This window comes from Polypterus senegalus, chromosome 11, assembly GCF_016835505.1.
Source record: "Polypterus senegalus isolate Bchr_013 chromosome 11, ASM1683550v1, whole genome shotgun sequence".
Classification (NCBI taxonomy): domain Eukaryota; kingdom Metazoa; phylum Chordata; class Cladistia; order Polypteriformes; family Polypteridae; genus Polypterus; species Polypterus senegalus.
Window position 1 is genome coordinate 51,266,639 of NC_053164.1, and position 14,330 is coordinate 51,280,968.

General features: G+C 36.5%; 1 protein-coding gene across 1 annotated transcript in view; it reads left to right on the forward strand.

Annotated features, from left to right (window-relative positions):
• The window catches only part of grk5l (G protein-coupled receptor kinase 5 like), a 183,310-nt gene that overhangs the window by 102,925 nt on the left and 66,055 nt on the right, over positions 1 to 14,330 (forward strand). Inside the window, exons 4-5 of the mRNA XM_039768599.1 lie at positions 13,640 to 13,717; positions 13,945 to 14,045. Of these exons, the coding sequence (XP_039624533.1) occupies positions 13,640 to 13,717; positions 13,945 to 14,045 (179 nt within the window). The remainder of the gene's footprint in view (positions 1 to 13,639; positions 13,718 to 13,944; positions 14,046 to 14,330) is intronic.

Consider the following 14,330-nt stretch of genomic DNA (forward strand, 5'->3'; position numbering starts at 1 on the left):
ACTCCTTCTACGAGGTATGAGCACGTAAAATATGAGTGTGTTATTTTGAAAATGTTTTCAATCCCTTCCCCAGCACATACTTTGGATGACGTCACCCGGAAAATTGTCCTCCCGTAAGGCGTTGTCGCTCCGTTGCTTTTCTTGGACGCAGGGGACGTCGAGCGCCTGACTGCTCTCTGCACTGTTGTTCTTCTTTTTCCCCATGTTGGACCGGCAAATGGGCTTGGCGGTTCCTGTGTGTCGCTGTCTGTGGGTTATATCCACGTTAATTTTTAAAGGTTTTCTGACCTAAAGCAACAGTCGGACTCCTGCCGACTACGCCAATTGTGGATGCTAGGGGTCACTGTTGCCCCGTGAAACCCAACAGACAGATGTCCAGGACACAATTATTTAGCACCAAGAAGATTTTTTTATTATTTTCTTCAATAAAGTACACAAAACACCACACACGCCACAATTCACTAATAACAATATACGTCAGCACATCCGCCCTATTGCGAGTGGCAAAGTGCCATTTAAACTAATACAGGTAGACATGGAAACCGGGTTTTCTGATGAAAAAACAATAATGTTTACATACAGCAGATTTTGGCAAATCGTTTGCATGCAATTATTTATATCCATTTATACACTAATAATGGCAATTATTATTATTAATAATGTTATTATTATTAAATAATTCCTCCCATATAAGTAACATTCTCGGACTGCCTTCTTCCATCTCCGAAACATTTCTAGACGTCCTGTTCTTACGCAACACAGTACTGAAGTATTGATTAATTCTCAAGTCATGTCACATATAGATTACTGTAATGCTATTCTATCTGGCATCCCACAAAAACTTATCTATCGCTTACAACGTCTTCAAAATTCTGCTGCCAGGATAATAACCTGTTCTAAATTACTGAACATATTACACCTATTCTCTCTCAACTTCACTGGTTCCCTGTTAATTACAGAATACAATACAAAATACTGCTCTTAACATTTAAAGCTCTCTACAACCTCACTGATCTCCTGCAGACTTGCACTCCTCTTGCTCACTCAGATCCTCATCTGCAGCTCTACTTTCTGCACCACACATCGAACTCTGTTCTTTGGGAGCTTGAGCGTCTCTCATAGTGCTCCTCAACTCGGGAATTCTCTTCCCTCTCATATACGTCAGCTCGTATACGTCTGGTTTGAAGCGTACAGCGGTTTGTACAATGCCAAGCAGCACATTATTCATTACTTCACTCCACAGCAGTGCCACTCGCAATATGGCAGCAACGTTGACGTATGATGCTGATGGTCATGCAGTGTCTAGTAATTCTATGTCTATGTCCAACAGTTCTTTATATATTCCTTGACTCAGAAGTGCTTCTTGTCTTTTTCCGGGTCAAATGCCACACCATCAGTCCTCAAGCATCCGGAAGTACTGTGGGCTTTTGTCCTCTTGACTCTGAAGTACTTCCGGGTTGTAGGAAAAAATAAGAGTCCCCAGGTCCTTTATGTGCTTCCCCCTGGCAGCACCCATGGCACCCAACAGGGCTGTAAAAATGGACTCCATGTCCCATGATGCCCTGAGGGAATCCGGGGTACAGTTACCGTGTAGGGGATCTGCCACCTAGTGTCCTGGAAAGGCTACCCTTCTCTATTCTTTCCATTCTGGGACTTCCCGACTGGATTGAGTTGCCGGTCGTCTTTCACAAGTATTATGAGTCCATTCTAAACCCTGTCAAACTTGGGATTACAGTTAGTATAGTTTATTGTTGTCTACTTGTATCTACTACAAACAGACTGCTAAACACAGTATCACAGAAAAGCTTATTGAATGTTTGATTCTGGTAAATTGTTTCTTTTTTAAAGCAATAACCACCAATTCCATCCAATATATTGTCCAATTAATTTTTGTAGACAATATCTATTGAATTAGACCAACACCAGTTTGAGTTTTTAAGCTTGCCAGAGGCATGAATTGACTGGGGCCACTCTGAATCTTTGGTAAAATCATTTCATTTTTAAAACAATAATCATCCATTTCATTCAATAATGCTATGTCCAATTTATTTTGTGGACAATACATAATGTGCAAAACATAAGGTCAACCCAGTGTCTCACAGGATAGACCTGGATGGGTGACAGTATATGCCAGCTGAAAGTTGGCAGATGTTTGTGCTTTACTGGCACATTTAATATGTAGACAACGGGGCAGGCATGCTTACAAGGGCCAGGGAAGGGTGAGGGGGTCTGCTTCCGCGGAAAAGGAAACCTTGTTATTAGATCTAGAGATTTCTAGCTTGCCAATGGTATCAGGTGGCTGGAGCCACTCTGCTTGCCAAGGCTTCTGTCATGTTGAAAAGATTCAGAGTTTAGTACAGTATGCACCTGCTTTGTAGATGGTGTGACAGTAAGACTGTAAATGTAGTTGGTACCTTCACTATCATCATACCTCTACTACATTTTCACCAGTCTAAAAGATAGCATTTGTTGTTTTGTAATATTGATATTTTATTAGCAGCTCACTCATTCTACATGCCAACATGAGTTAGGATTTTCAGGCTGGGAAAAGAAGTGGGCCAGAGAATTTTAATTTGATTGTACCTTTTCTAATGCCAAATTTTAATCACTTTGCATACAAAGAGGATGCTAAAGGATTACAATGAATAATCAGATTCCATGACCTTGGAACAGCTGAGGAACATGCTGAGAAGCATATTATTTTTAATGTTAATTATATTTTTGAGTCCAGGTACTAGAATAGCAGATTGCTTTATTGATATTTTGTTTATTATTTGACAGTACTCAGAACTGACTTATGCCCCCACCTACCCACCAGCATTCTGCACTCTTCACATTTGAATTTCATCCAGCAGCCCCCAGTGGAAAGTGTCTATGGAATGTTCTGCACATCCCAATCTTTTATTGGAATGTGTGTCCTGTTCCAATGTGGTCCTTCACAAATATATTAAAGTAGTTATAGTGGTTTGAAAAAGCTGCTGAAAGTGTACCTTAGAGACTCATTGTCTGCTACATAACACTCTAGTGAACATTTCTAATGATCCTTATTTATTTGAAAGTTTTATTACTGTTAATCAAGAGTTTTTTCTCAATGTGTATTATTTTCTTGCAGATTTATTACTAGGAAGTAGACAAAATAGTTGGGGTTGAACCTGGTTAATGAAAGGACATTGAAAGGTAGTCTTTTTTTCTTTACTTGCTTGGTCAGGATGGTTGAGAAAAAAATTTAATTGCAAGCAAGATATGAGTTTAATATTTAGCTAACTTTGGCAGTACTACATTAGTCATGGATTCGTAAAGAGTTATGGTTAAAAATAGTGGCCCTAGTCATAGTTTTCTTTTCTGAATTGTATTTTTATATTTTTATACATTTTAATTAGAAACGGATAACATTCCATAAATTCAAGACAAATGTAACAAATCAAAGCAAAATTCCACCCCCACCCAAGAGAAAGAGAGAGGAGCTAGCAACTTGAAGGTGGTCTATAGAAGGGGCAAGAAAAGAAGGATATCGTTTTTCCCTAAATTGGAAGCTCATTCTAAAATGTTATTGATTAGATCCTGACATTTTTTTTTAAATATTTTGAACAGATCCTCCAAGTGAGAGTTTTTCCAATTTGAAGTAGTATAAAACATTGGTTACCCACTGAATTAAGAGTGGTGGGGTGGGATTCTTTCACTTCAAGACAGGTCTATGTGCTAGTAGAACAGTAAAGGAAAGTACAGTTTGTTTGTCTTTCTCCTCTTTAAGGCCATATGGGAGTACACTAAACACAGATGTTAATGGGCTAGGTATGATTGTGACGCCAAGGTTGTCTTATAGGCATGCAAATATTTTTGTCCAAAATGTTGTTAATTCTGAGCACGCCTAGAACATGTAGCCCAGTGAGGCTGGAGGTAGATTGCAACATTCACTGGTTGAATCTTGCCCTGGGAACATTTTGTATAACTTATATGAGATAAATGTGCTTGATAAAAGATTTTAAGGTGAATGACTGAATGCTTTGCACATATAGAGTGTATTCTGTGCTTGGCTGCCTTCCACTCCTTTTGTGAAGTATTGCGTGTCTTGAGTCTTTGAAAGGTAGAGACTTTCATATATTTTTAAAAATTGTAGAGAAGCTATTTGAGTCTTCAAGATTGATCAATAATTCTTCTGAGCAAGGTAGAAGGTGAGGAAAATTGGGCAGGTTCTGTTTAGCAAAATTTCTAGCTTGACAGTAGTAGAGGAATTGTGTTGATGAGAAGTTGTATATGAACCATAATTGTTTGTAGGATGCAAAAACATTATCTCTGTACAAGTCTCTTAAGTGGTTTAATCCCGGACATTTTCCAGACAATGAATAGTGTATATATTTGTAGCGAGGAAAAAGATGGTGGTTATGCAGAAGTGGAACACATAAGAGCTTTTCTGTCTTAAGGTGCTTCCTACATTGGTTCCATATTCTGAGAGAATGACGGGTAATTGGATTTTTAGTATAATGACAGTTGTTTGTATTAACTGGGGCACAGAGCAAGGAATATAAAGAAGTACTGCAAGATTGTATTTCTATTTCAGACCAGGCTTGTGGATAGTCATCAATCTGTGTCAATGTCCAGATCTTTATTGCCTGTATATTTGCCGCCCAGTAGTAAAATTGAAAGTTGGGTAGTGCCATGCCCCCTTCTGCTTTATGTCGCCCATTGGAGGTGTGAGTATTTAGAGTTCCAAATAAATGAAGTTATGATTAAAAAATCAGAAAATGATTTGTTAATGTATATCGGAATGCTTTGAAATAGGAGTAGCAGCTTGGGAAGGATGATCATCTTAACAATGTTAAGTTGTTGTTTAAATTTTTGCATGCGGACAGTAAAATTTTGTATCCTTAATGTGAACACTCACAAAATCATAATGGCCAGAGACTTTAATTTTGTTTAAAATCTAGACATGGATAGATCCTCAGATACAACTCTGTTAACATTGCATAGTTTGTAATGGATCATAACTTATCTGACACATGGAGGTTCTTAAATCCTAACCAAAGAGCATACTCCTTCTTCTCACCCGTACATCATTGTTAATAAAGAATTGATTATTTCCTTATAGACAATTTTTTTTGCTAACTATCAAATCTTGTAAGTACGACACTATCGTTATCACTGACCATACCATGGAGCTTAAATTACTGTGTCCTACACACTCATCACATTGCTGGTGTCTAAAACCCCTGTCATTAGCTGATGAGAACTGTACAGAATTCATATCCAAGCAAATCAATTATTTTCTTGAGACAAATGCATCCTTGGAGGACTTAGCAGGTGTACTCTGGGGAAAATTTTAAGGCATTTTAAGAGGACAAATTATTTCGTATCTCTTTCACAAAAATAAACGGGAAACCAAGAAGATGTATGAGTTAATCCTTGAAACTCCCAGAATAGATATAGAATACACAAGGTCTCCAAATAAGGCACTGTATGGGAAAAGACAGGTTTTGCAACATTTAGAGAGTACTATAAGTCCTTGTATTCTACTCTGTTTAAAGAAGATACGACACAATCTAATCAGCTGTATAGTATTAGTGCTGCAGAACTGGATAAATCGCTGACACTTTAAGAATTACTAGATGCTATAAACTCACTTCAAAGTGGGAAAGCAGCTGGCCCTGATGGCTACTCAGTGGAATTCTATATAAAAAAAATTCTTAAATAAGTTAGCTCCACTATTATTAGTAAATTTATAGAAGCTAGGGATAACAAATTCTACTGTATATATTGGAGCCACAAAATTCTGTGCCAGCAGTCCTAAATACATTAGTAGATTTTTCAGAAGATATCTGGACTTAAAATCAATTTGAATAAAATCGTGCTTTTTCCAGTGAATTCTCAAAAACGTAATATCGGAGTGGACACCTTCCATTTATCTTAGCAGATCAATTAAAATATCTAGGGGTAAATATTACAAGTAAATATAAAGCTCCTTTTCCTTTCTGAAATGTTAAGTATAATATTTGGAAAATTTGAGTGTACAGTTCATAAGTAGTAAAAGATACAGTAGGCCTTCTAATTAATTTTAGTAACAAAGGAGCTAACATCTATAGCACAGCAATTATGAATGAGAAGCAGATTCTGTTGCATCTTAAGAGGCTATTTTTAGGAAGTTAATTGCTGAATCCCTGCTTCTGGAGACAACCTTACATCATTCTCCTTAATTTACTATATACATTACAAGGCTGCAAGGGTCAGGGCCGAAACCAGAACCTGTCCAGGAAGCATTGGGTACAAGATGTGGAGCTAAACCTGGATTTAATTTAAGCTTCTACAGAGCATATACAATTAAGTATCCATCAATTATCAAACCCATGGATTACACTAATAGCGTGGCATTTTAAATAAATATACTAATTAGGGCAAAAAAATGGAATTACCAGTGTCATTATAATTTAGTTCATCTTAAAGTAATTTTACAGTTCAAGCTTTTCTTTTATTGACTTGTTCTGTTTAAATAATGTCCAATGTGTGATCTGATATACAACACTTGATTTGTAAGAGACTAGTGCTTCAAGTCCTGCAAGTTTCCAGCAAACATTCATTCTTTGAATGAGCCTTTGACTGTAGTACTAATCACTGTGTGTCCATACTAGTACTGTTAGTACTACTGACAATCTCAGTAAAATAATATGTTGAAAATTATACTTGTTTTGAAACAATGCAGTAATAATTAAGGATATACTAAACAGAGGAACTAGGCGGGGGAAAGTTGTGCAGAAGGCTAGGATGATAAAGGATATAAGATGGAAACGTAATCGCAAACGAGGAGAGTGTGCTGAGCAGATGGAAAGAGTACTTTGGGAAGGTAATGAATGAAGAGAATGAGTAAAGGAGAAGGTTGGATGATGTGGAGATAGTGAATCAGGAAGTACAACGAATTATCAAGGAGAAATTAAGAACAGCTATGAAGAGATTAAAGAATGGAAAGGCTGTTGGTCCAGGTGACATACCTGTGGGAACATGGAGGGGTTTAAGGGAAATGGCAGTGGAGTTTTTAACCAGATTGTTTAATGCAATCTTGGAAAAGAGAGAGGATGCCTGAGGAGCGGAGAATATACTGTATGGTAGAATATATTAATTTATTCAAAGAAGTCTGTTTTTTTCTTTATTTGCTTGTTTGCAATACTGTGGTCTCGGTGTGTGTCTCTTTATTAACACATTTCCTTTGCTATATGCTAATTTGTGACGTTGTTAAAACAAACTTGTCCATTTCCAAACTTCTCCTCTAACTGTTGTAGACATTTTGCTTCCTAGCTGTGTTTTACATACAGGCAGCTTTTCCAAACTAGCTTATATACCATTGCTTATAATGGTACACCAATAAACAGTATGTCATTGCATCTGGGATAAGGTATTTTGTTATGTTTAGGATTGTGACTAGGAATTCATAAAACAATCATTCATCATCAATGTATTTAAAAACCAGATCTAATCCATCTCAAAACTTTACACCGCTCACATCTTTCTCAACTCATTTAGAGACGGATCATCATGAAATGAGATGAAAACCAATTTTTGCAAATTCACAATGCAACTGATAATTATATGTTGAGCGTTTATGTTCCACATTTGTTTTTTCATTTTTGTGGCAGTGGTATATATGTTGCTGATTTCAAAATTCTAAAGAATTTATACTGTGGTAATTACTTTCAGGAATTAATAAATGTATTCTACTTATGTACTTTTTGATTTTGGACCTGCCTAATGGAGTACTAAATTGCCACATTAGGCACATGAGAATAACAAAAGTAGTTCTTCAGTTACTAGTCCACATTTACCAGGAGAGGGCTGACTATTTTAATATTTAACATGCTTGGTAGTAGGGCTGCACAATATATCATTTATGCATCATGATTGCAATGTGTGCATGCACAATAGTCGCATCACAGGATGTACAATCTTAGTGGATTAGATATAGGAAAAGAATTAAACGAATAAAAAGTAAGCCGCATACAGCTTATCTACAAGACTAGTTTGTGTGATAAACCCTAATTTACTACAGTTATGGGTTTTGGGATGCATAGAGCTAGGTAATGAATGTCATGCAGGTAGTGCATGAACAGAGAACCACCACTCACAATTGTTCTTGAATAAACATAGCAGGCCCTAGTTGTCAATCACATTGGACCTGAAAATGAGCGATAAACCAGAGGAAAATGCCAGAAAGAATGATTTGGTTACAAAAAGAAATGTAACGTCAGTCATATGGAATTATTTTAGCTACAGAAAGGATGATGTAGACCAAAAACAGGTACTTTGTTGATGGTGCCTTGCAATTGTTGCCACAACACGACTAATTTGTTTGATCATTTAAATCAGCACTACAAAACTCTGTAGGATGAGTACAAAGCCAGATCTGAATGCTGCCCAAAGCAAAAAAATATTTTGTACACGTTTGCCAGTGTTATACCATACGAGAGGGTTTCTAACTGGCAGAGAGATATCACTGATGCAATAACATTTCACCTCACGAAAGATATGGTACCAATTAACACAGTAAACAAAGACGGTTTCAAAAAGATGATCCAGATGCTTGACAAGCGGTATGTAGTACCATCATGCAACTATTTTTCTCATGTCGCTATCCCATAGTTGTATGAGAAATGCAAGGCACATGTTCAATCAAAAGTGGAATATTTTGCAGCAACAATAGATTTATAGTCCAGCCAGACAACGGAGCCCTAAATAAGTCTGAGCATCAACTTTATTAATCAGAACTTCCAACTAAAAAGTTGCAGTTTGCAAGCAACATTTTTCCCACAGGATCATATAAGCGATATCACAAGAGGTTTGAGAGAAGCATTGGCTGCTTGGTGTCTAGAAGAGAATCGTCTAATCTGTATAACAAGAGACAACTCGGCGAACATGGTGAAAGTTGTATCTGTTAACAAGTGGACCAGGATGCAGTGCTTTGACATCCTGCGTCTCGTAGTTGGTAAGTTTGCTATATTTACTAAGTTGTTTTACTAAACAAATTGTCCTAAAATTAAGCTTAACAATATTGTTGTATCAGATTCATACCACTATTGCTATAATGTTTATATAGATACAGTATTATACCTTTACTTTATGGCTAATAAAATGTGTAATTAGCCATATTGTAACAAAATAATACTTTTTTCACAATGACACTGTCTTCTAGCTAATTGTTTAATAGGTAGATTATTTTAATATAACTTGCATTTCACTGCATGTTCTACCTGTAAGTCTGTATGTGAAAATTTTGGAATCTTGAATTTTAAAATGATAGTTTCATGTACAATTAGTTTTTAAAGATGCATCAAATTAAAACTTGAGGGCACGCCACTAATTTAAAACTTGTAAGACGGTAATATTCTTTGAGAATCAGTTTTCATAGATTTTTAAAACGTGTGAAGAAAGCAGATAGAAACTATATATTTCATCTTTAAATAACATGTTAATTAAGTTGCAGAAACAAAGTTATTTGTATCTATAAGCAGTTTATTGTTTAAATTTAAATGTTTATACTATATAATGTGTACTTTGCTTTTTTTTTTTTTTAACCCCCTTAGAAAATGCATTGAAAAAGGATGAACGCATCAACTCTGTAACAGGGGTGTGCAAGAAGCTGGTCGGTCACTTGTATCACAGCTGTAATGCTAGAAGTTCTTTGGAAAAACCTAGAAGGAACTCAATCTACAGTACCATTACATTTCCTCATATAAGAATGCCAAACAAGTTGGTGTTCCAGACAGATAATGATCAGCAGGAAACTAGAGCAGCTGAAAGCTTTAACTCCTGTCCTGTCTGCAAACAAGAAGATGTGACATCTAATGCCAATGTGGCAAGATACATATGTCTTGGAGGCTTTCAACATTTCACTAGGTCCACTGCTGGACTTCACGGATGCACTTTCAGGAGAAGACTATGTTAGTGTCACCAATATGAAGCCAGTTATTCACCTCTTTAACAATTCAATGTTACTAATACAAGAGGGAAGACACAGACCTGACCAAGAAGTTGTAGAGTGAGATGCTGGGCTACCTTACTGAGAAATACAAAGATGAAGCTACTCAGGAGCTGCTAGATATGGCATCTTGTACAGGTCCCCAGTTCAAAATGGACTTCATCAGTGGATATGGCATCTTATATGGACCCCCAGTTCAAAATGGACTTCATCAGTGCAGGCAGCAAGATCAAAGTCAAGGACAGAGTGGCATCAGAGATGATTGAATACCAAGAGACCTCAAGCTGCAGCGCTGAAGTTAAGCCCACGACACGTCCCAGACAAAGAAAGCCAAAAAGTCCTTGGGAAGTTTCTTAAACAAAGTGTGATACCTTTCTGACCCTTAGGGAAGCTGTGGAAGTTGAATTAAACAAGTACTTGCTAACACCTTCCACAGACAAAGAAGATCCACTTTCATGGTGGAAATCACACAAAGTAAACTTTCCACTACTTGCCAAGCTTGCCTTCAAGTATCTGTGTTTTACAAGTACAAGCTCCCCATCAGAGGGGATTTTCAGTGCAAGTGGCAACATTATCACTTGTCAATGTTCTTTAAGCCAGCAATAGTATTATATAGACTGGTATTCTTGGCTAGAAACCTCTAAACTAAGTAGTCTGTTAAGAAAGAAACCAGATGTTGTACAATTGAGAAGTTTCATTTTATCTTGTTTAGCCATGATGACCAACACTTTGATTTACAGTCATATGAAAAAGTTTAGGAACCTCTCTTAATTCTTTGGATTTTTGTTTATCATTGGCTGAGCTTTCAAAGTAGCAACTTCCTTTTAATATATGACATGCCTTATGGAAATAGTAATATTTCAGCAGTGACATTAAGTTTATTAAATTAACAGAAAATATGCATCATAACAAAATTAGACAGGTGCATAAATTTGGGCACCCCAACAGAGATATTACATCAATACTTAGTTGAGCCTTCTTTTGCAAATATAACAGCCTCTAGACGCCTCCTACAGCCTTTGTGGAGTGTCTGGATTCTGGATGGAGGTATTTTTGACCATTCTTCCATTCAAAATCTCTACAGTTCAGTTAAATTTGATGGCTGCCGAGCATGGACAGCCTGCTTCAAATCATCCCATAGATTTTCGATGATATTCATGCCAGGGGACTGTAACGGCCATTCCAGAACATTGTACTTCTCCCTCTGCGTGTATGCCTTTGTAGATTTCAAACTGTGTTTTGGGTCATTGTCTTGTTGGAATATCCAACCTCTGTGTAAGTTCAACTTTGTGACTAATCCTTGAACATTATCCTGAAGAATTTGTTGATATTGGGTTGAATTCATCCGACCCTCGACTTTAACAAGGGCTCCAGTCCCTGAACTAGCCATATAGCCCCACAACATGATGGAACCTCCACCAAATTTGACAGTAGGTAGCAGGTGTTTTTCTTGAAATGCTGTGTTTTTTCCGCCACGCAAAGCGCTTTTTGTTATGACCATATAACTCAATTTTTGTCTCATCAGTCCAAAGCACTTTTTTCCAAAATGAATCCGGCTTGTCTAAATGAGCATTTGCATACAACAAGCGACTCTGTTTCTGGCGTGAGTGCAGAAAGGGCTTCTTTCTCATCACCCTGCCATACAGATATTCTTTGTGCAAAATGCACTGAATTGTAGAACGATGTACAGATACACCATCTGCAGCAAGATGTTCTTGCAGGTCTTTGGAGGTGATCTGTGGGTTGTCTGTAACCATTCTCACAATCCTGCGCATATGCAATTCCTTTATTTTACTTGGCCTGCCAAACCTGAGTTTAACAGCAACTGTGCCTGTGGCCTTCCATTTCCTGATTACATTCCTTACAGTTGAAACTGACAGTTTAAACCTCTGAGACAGCTTTTTGTAGCCTTCCCCTAAACCATGATGCTGAACAGTCTTTATTTTCAAATCTTTTAAGAGTTGCTTTGAGGATGCCATGCTGTCACTCTTCAGAGGAGAGTCAAAGGGAAGCACAACTTGCAATTGACCACCTTAAATACCTTTTCTCATGACACACCTGTCTATGAAGTTCAAGGCTTAACAAGCTAATTCAACCAATTTGGTGTTGCAAGTAATCAGTATTGAGCAGTTACATGCATTCAAATCAGCAAAATTAGAAGGGGACCCAGATTTTTGCACAGCCAGTTTTTCACATTTGATTTAATTCCATACAACTAAGTACTGCTTCACTTAAAAATCTTTTTTTGGAAAAACACCCCAGTTCTCAGATGTTCCTAGGAAATGAAAGACTTTTTCATATGACTGTACTTTGACAATGTTCCTAAGAGAAGTTTAAAAACAGTTTGTATGACAAAATGGTTTTATGTTGATGTTTGTTATTTAGTGCAAATTGATGATTTTTATTTATTAATTCAGTTTAACCTTTTGAACGTTATTTGTTTTATAAATAATATTTATTTTAAGTTGTATTTTTGAAAACCACTCAGTGGACTGGTGTATAGCTGCTATTATATTTTTATAATTTTGTTTAAAATATGTTTACTGTTTTGCTGTTTGCCAGAAAAGAGGATCTAATTTTGAAGTAAAATATTAAATGGCATATTTTATAACTCATGTTAATTCGCTATGTGAAAATAGTGCCTTCTTACTCCTAAGTTTAATGTTCTCTTTTAACCAGGAGTACAGATATGTAGTCTCCTGTAATCTTCTTTATCCCTTGTAAATAACATCCTGCTTCACTGACAGATGTGTAGTGATGGGCAAAAGAAGCCTCATGAAGACTCCACTAAATATAGAGATAAAATTCAAAGTTTTAAGAGTCATTTTTGCATTTTTTAAATTCTTTTTATTTTCTGTACAGCAGATGCACTCACCTTCCAACATCTCTCCATACATTCTAGAATGAGTTATTCAGGTGATCTGGTGGAAATGTATGGTTTTTTTAATATCACAATATATTTTGCAGAAAAAAATATTGCAATATCAGTTTTTTTTCCAATATTGTTCCATCCTACTTGGAAAGTAGTGTGTTAACCTTAGGGCTGCCAGTTTAGTCTCTGACTCTTTGTGTTCCAGTTTTAAAATTTAAGTATAAACAATTCTTATAAAGTTCTTTTTTTCTAAAGAACTTTTTAGATTCCACAGTAGAAAGATAAAAATAAACTCCTCTGTAATACCATATTCTTGCTTGATATTAAAAAAAAATAATGCGGCCACTCTGAGTGCTAGTTAAAGATCTGCGACAACTGATTTTGCGTGTTTAATTCTATTGTCATCTGTCTAAAGGGCATTAGAAATGCCACAATGGAAACTGTATTATTTGAAAAACCCAGGAATTTTCCCTGAAATATCTCTAGAATGTTGTAAAACAGCAACAAAATACAGTGAGGGCTTTTTTGGCCTGATTGATTATCTTAAACATCACAAAGCTCAATGTATTCTATAATTTAAAAATATTCATTCTGATTACTATTTATTTGTGTCAGTGTTGTGTGTAATGGGAATGGAGTGACCTGAACAAGAGTCCTTCAGTAGGAAAAGGTTGAAAATCACTTTTGACATTCACAAGGTACTGAAATGTGGAAAGGCATTGTATGTGTCCAACATTAAAGTAGAAATTCTTGTGGTTTGAAATTTCACATATCTGAAAAGTCATTAGTATTTTGTGCCTATTTGTTTTCAGGCAGATTATGAAGTAACTCCAGATGAACAACTGAAGGCAAAAGGAGAGGAAATTGTTCTGAAGTTTTTTACAAATGAGGTAAAATGTAATCCTAATTAAAGTGGATCTGGAGTGTTAAAATATCACTGATTCATCATTATAGAGCTGATAGTCTGTGTTGAAATATACCAGAATAGAGGGGCCATAAAGAAGAATAACATGCCTGCGTCTTGAGTGCCACCTTATGAAGTCCATACAAAACATCTTCCTTGTATTCTTTTTTTTCCTGAAGGGTTTAACTCTCTTTCTTCTTTGATTCCCAACAGTCTGCAGATTTTGTTCCAGAAGTCCAGGAAGAATTAGTTAAACAATGTCAAGAGAGTCTGGAGAGCAGTCCTAGCAAAGAACTCTTCAGTGAAAGTGTCAGGTAGGTACAGTCACAATTTCTGTCCACACCTCTGTGGCTCATGATGGTACATAATTTGACAAGGGCTAGGAAAATGTTTTGGCTACTTTTGATATTATAACCTGTTGTGATTCCATAAAACAAAACTGACGGAAAGGGATGCAGGCCTCAAAATAACAAAAAAAAAAGGACTGACCTCATTTATAAAGCATGGGTACACACAAAAAGGGCTCAAAATGTACATACACTACTTACCATGCAATCATTAGGGATTTATAAAAGAAAACTTTACAGGGGGAAAATGCA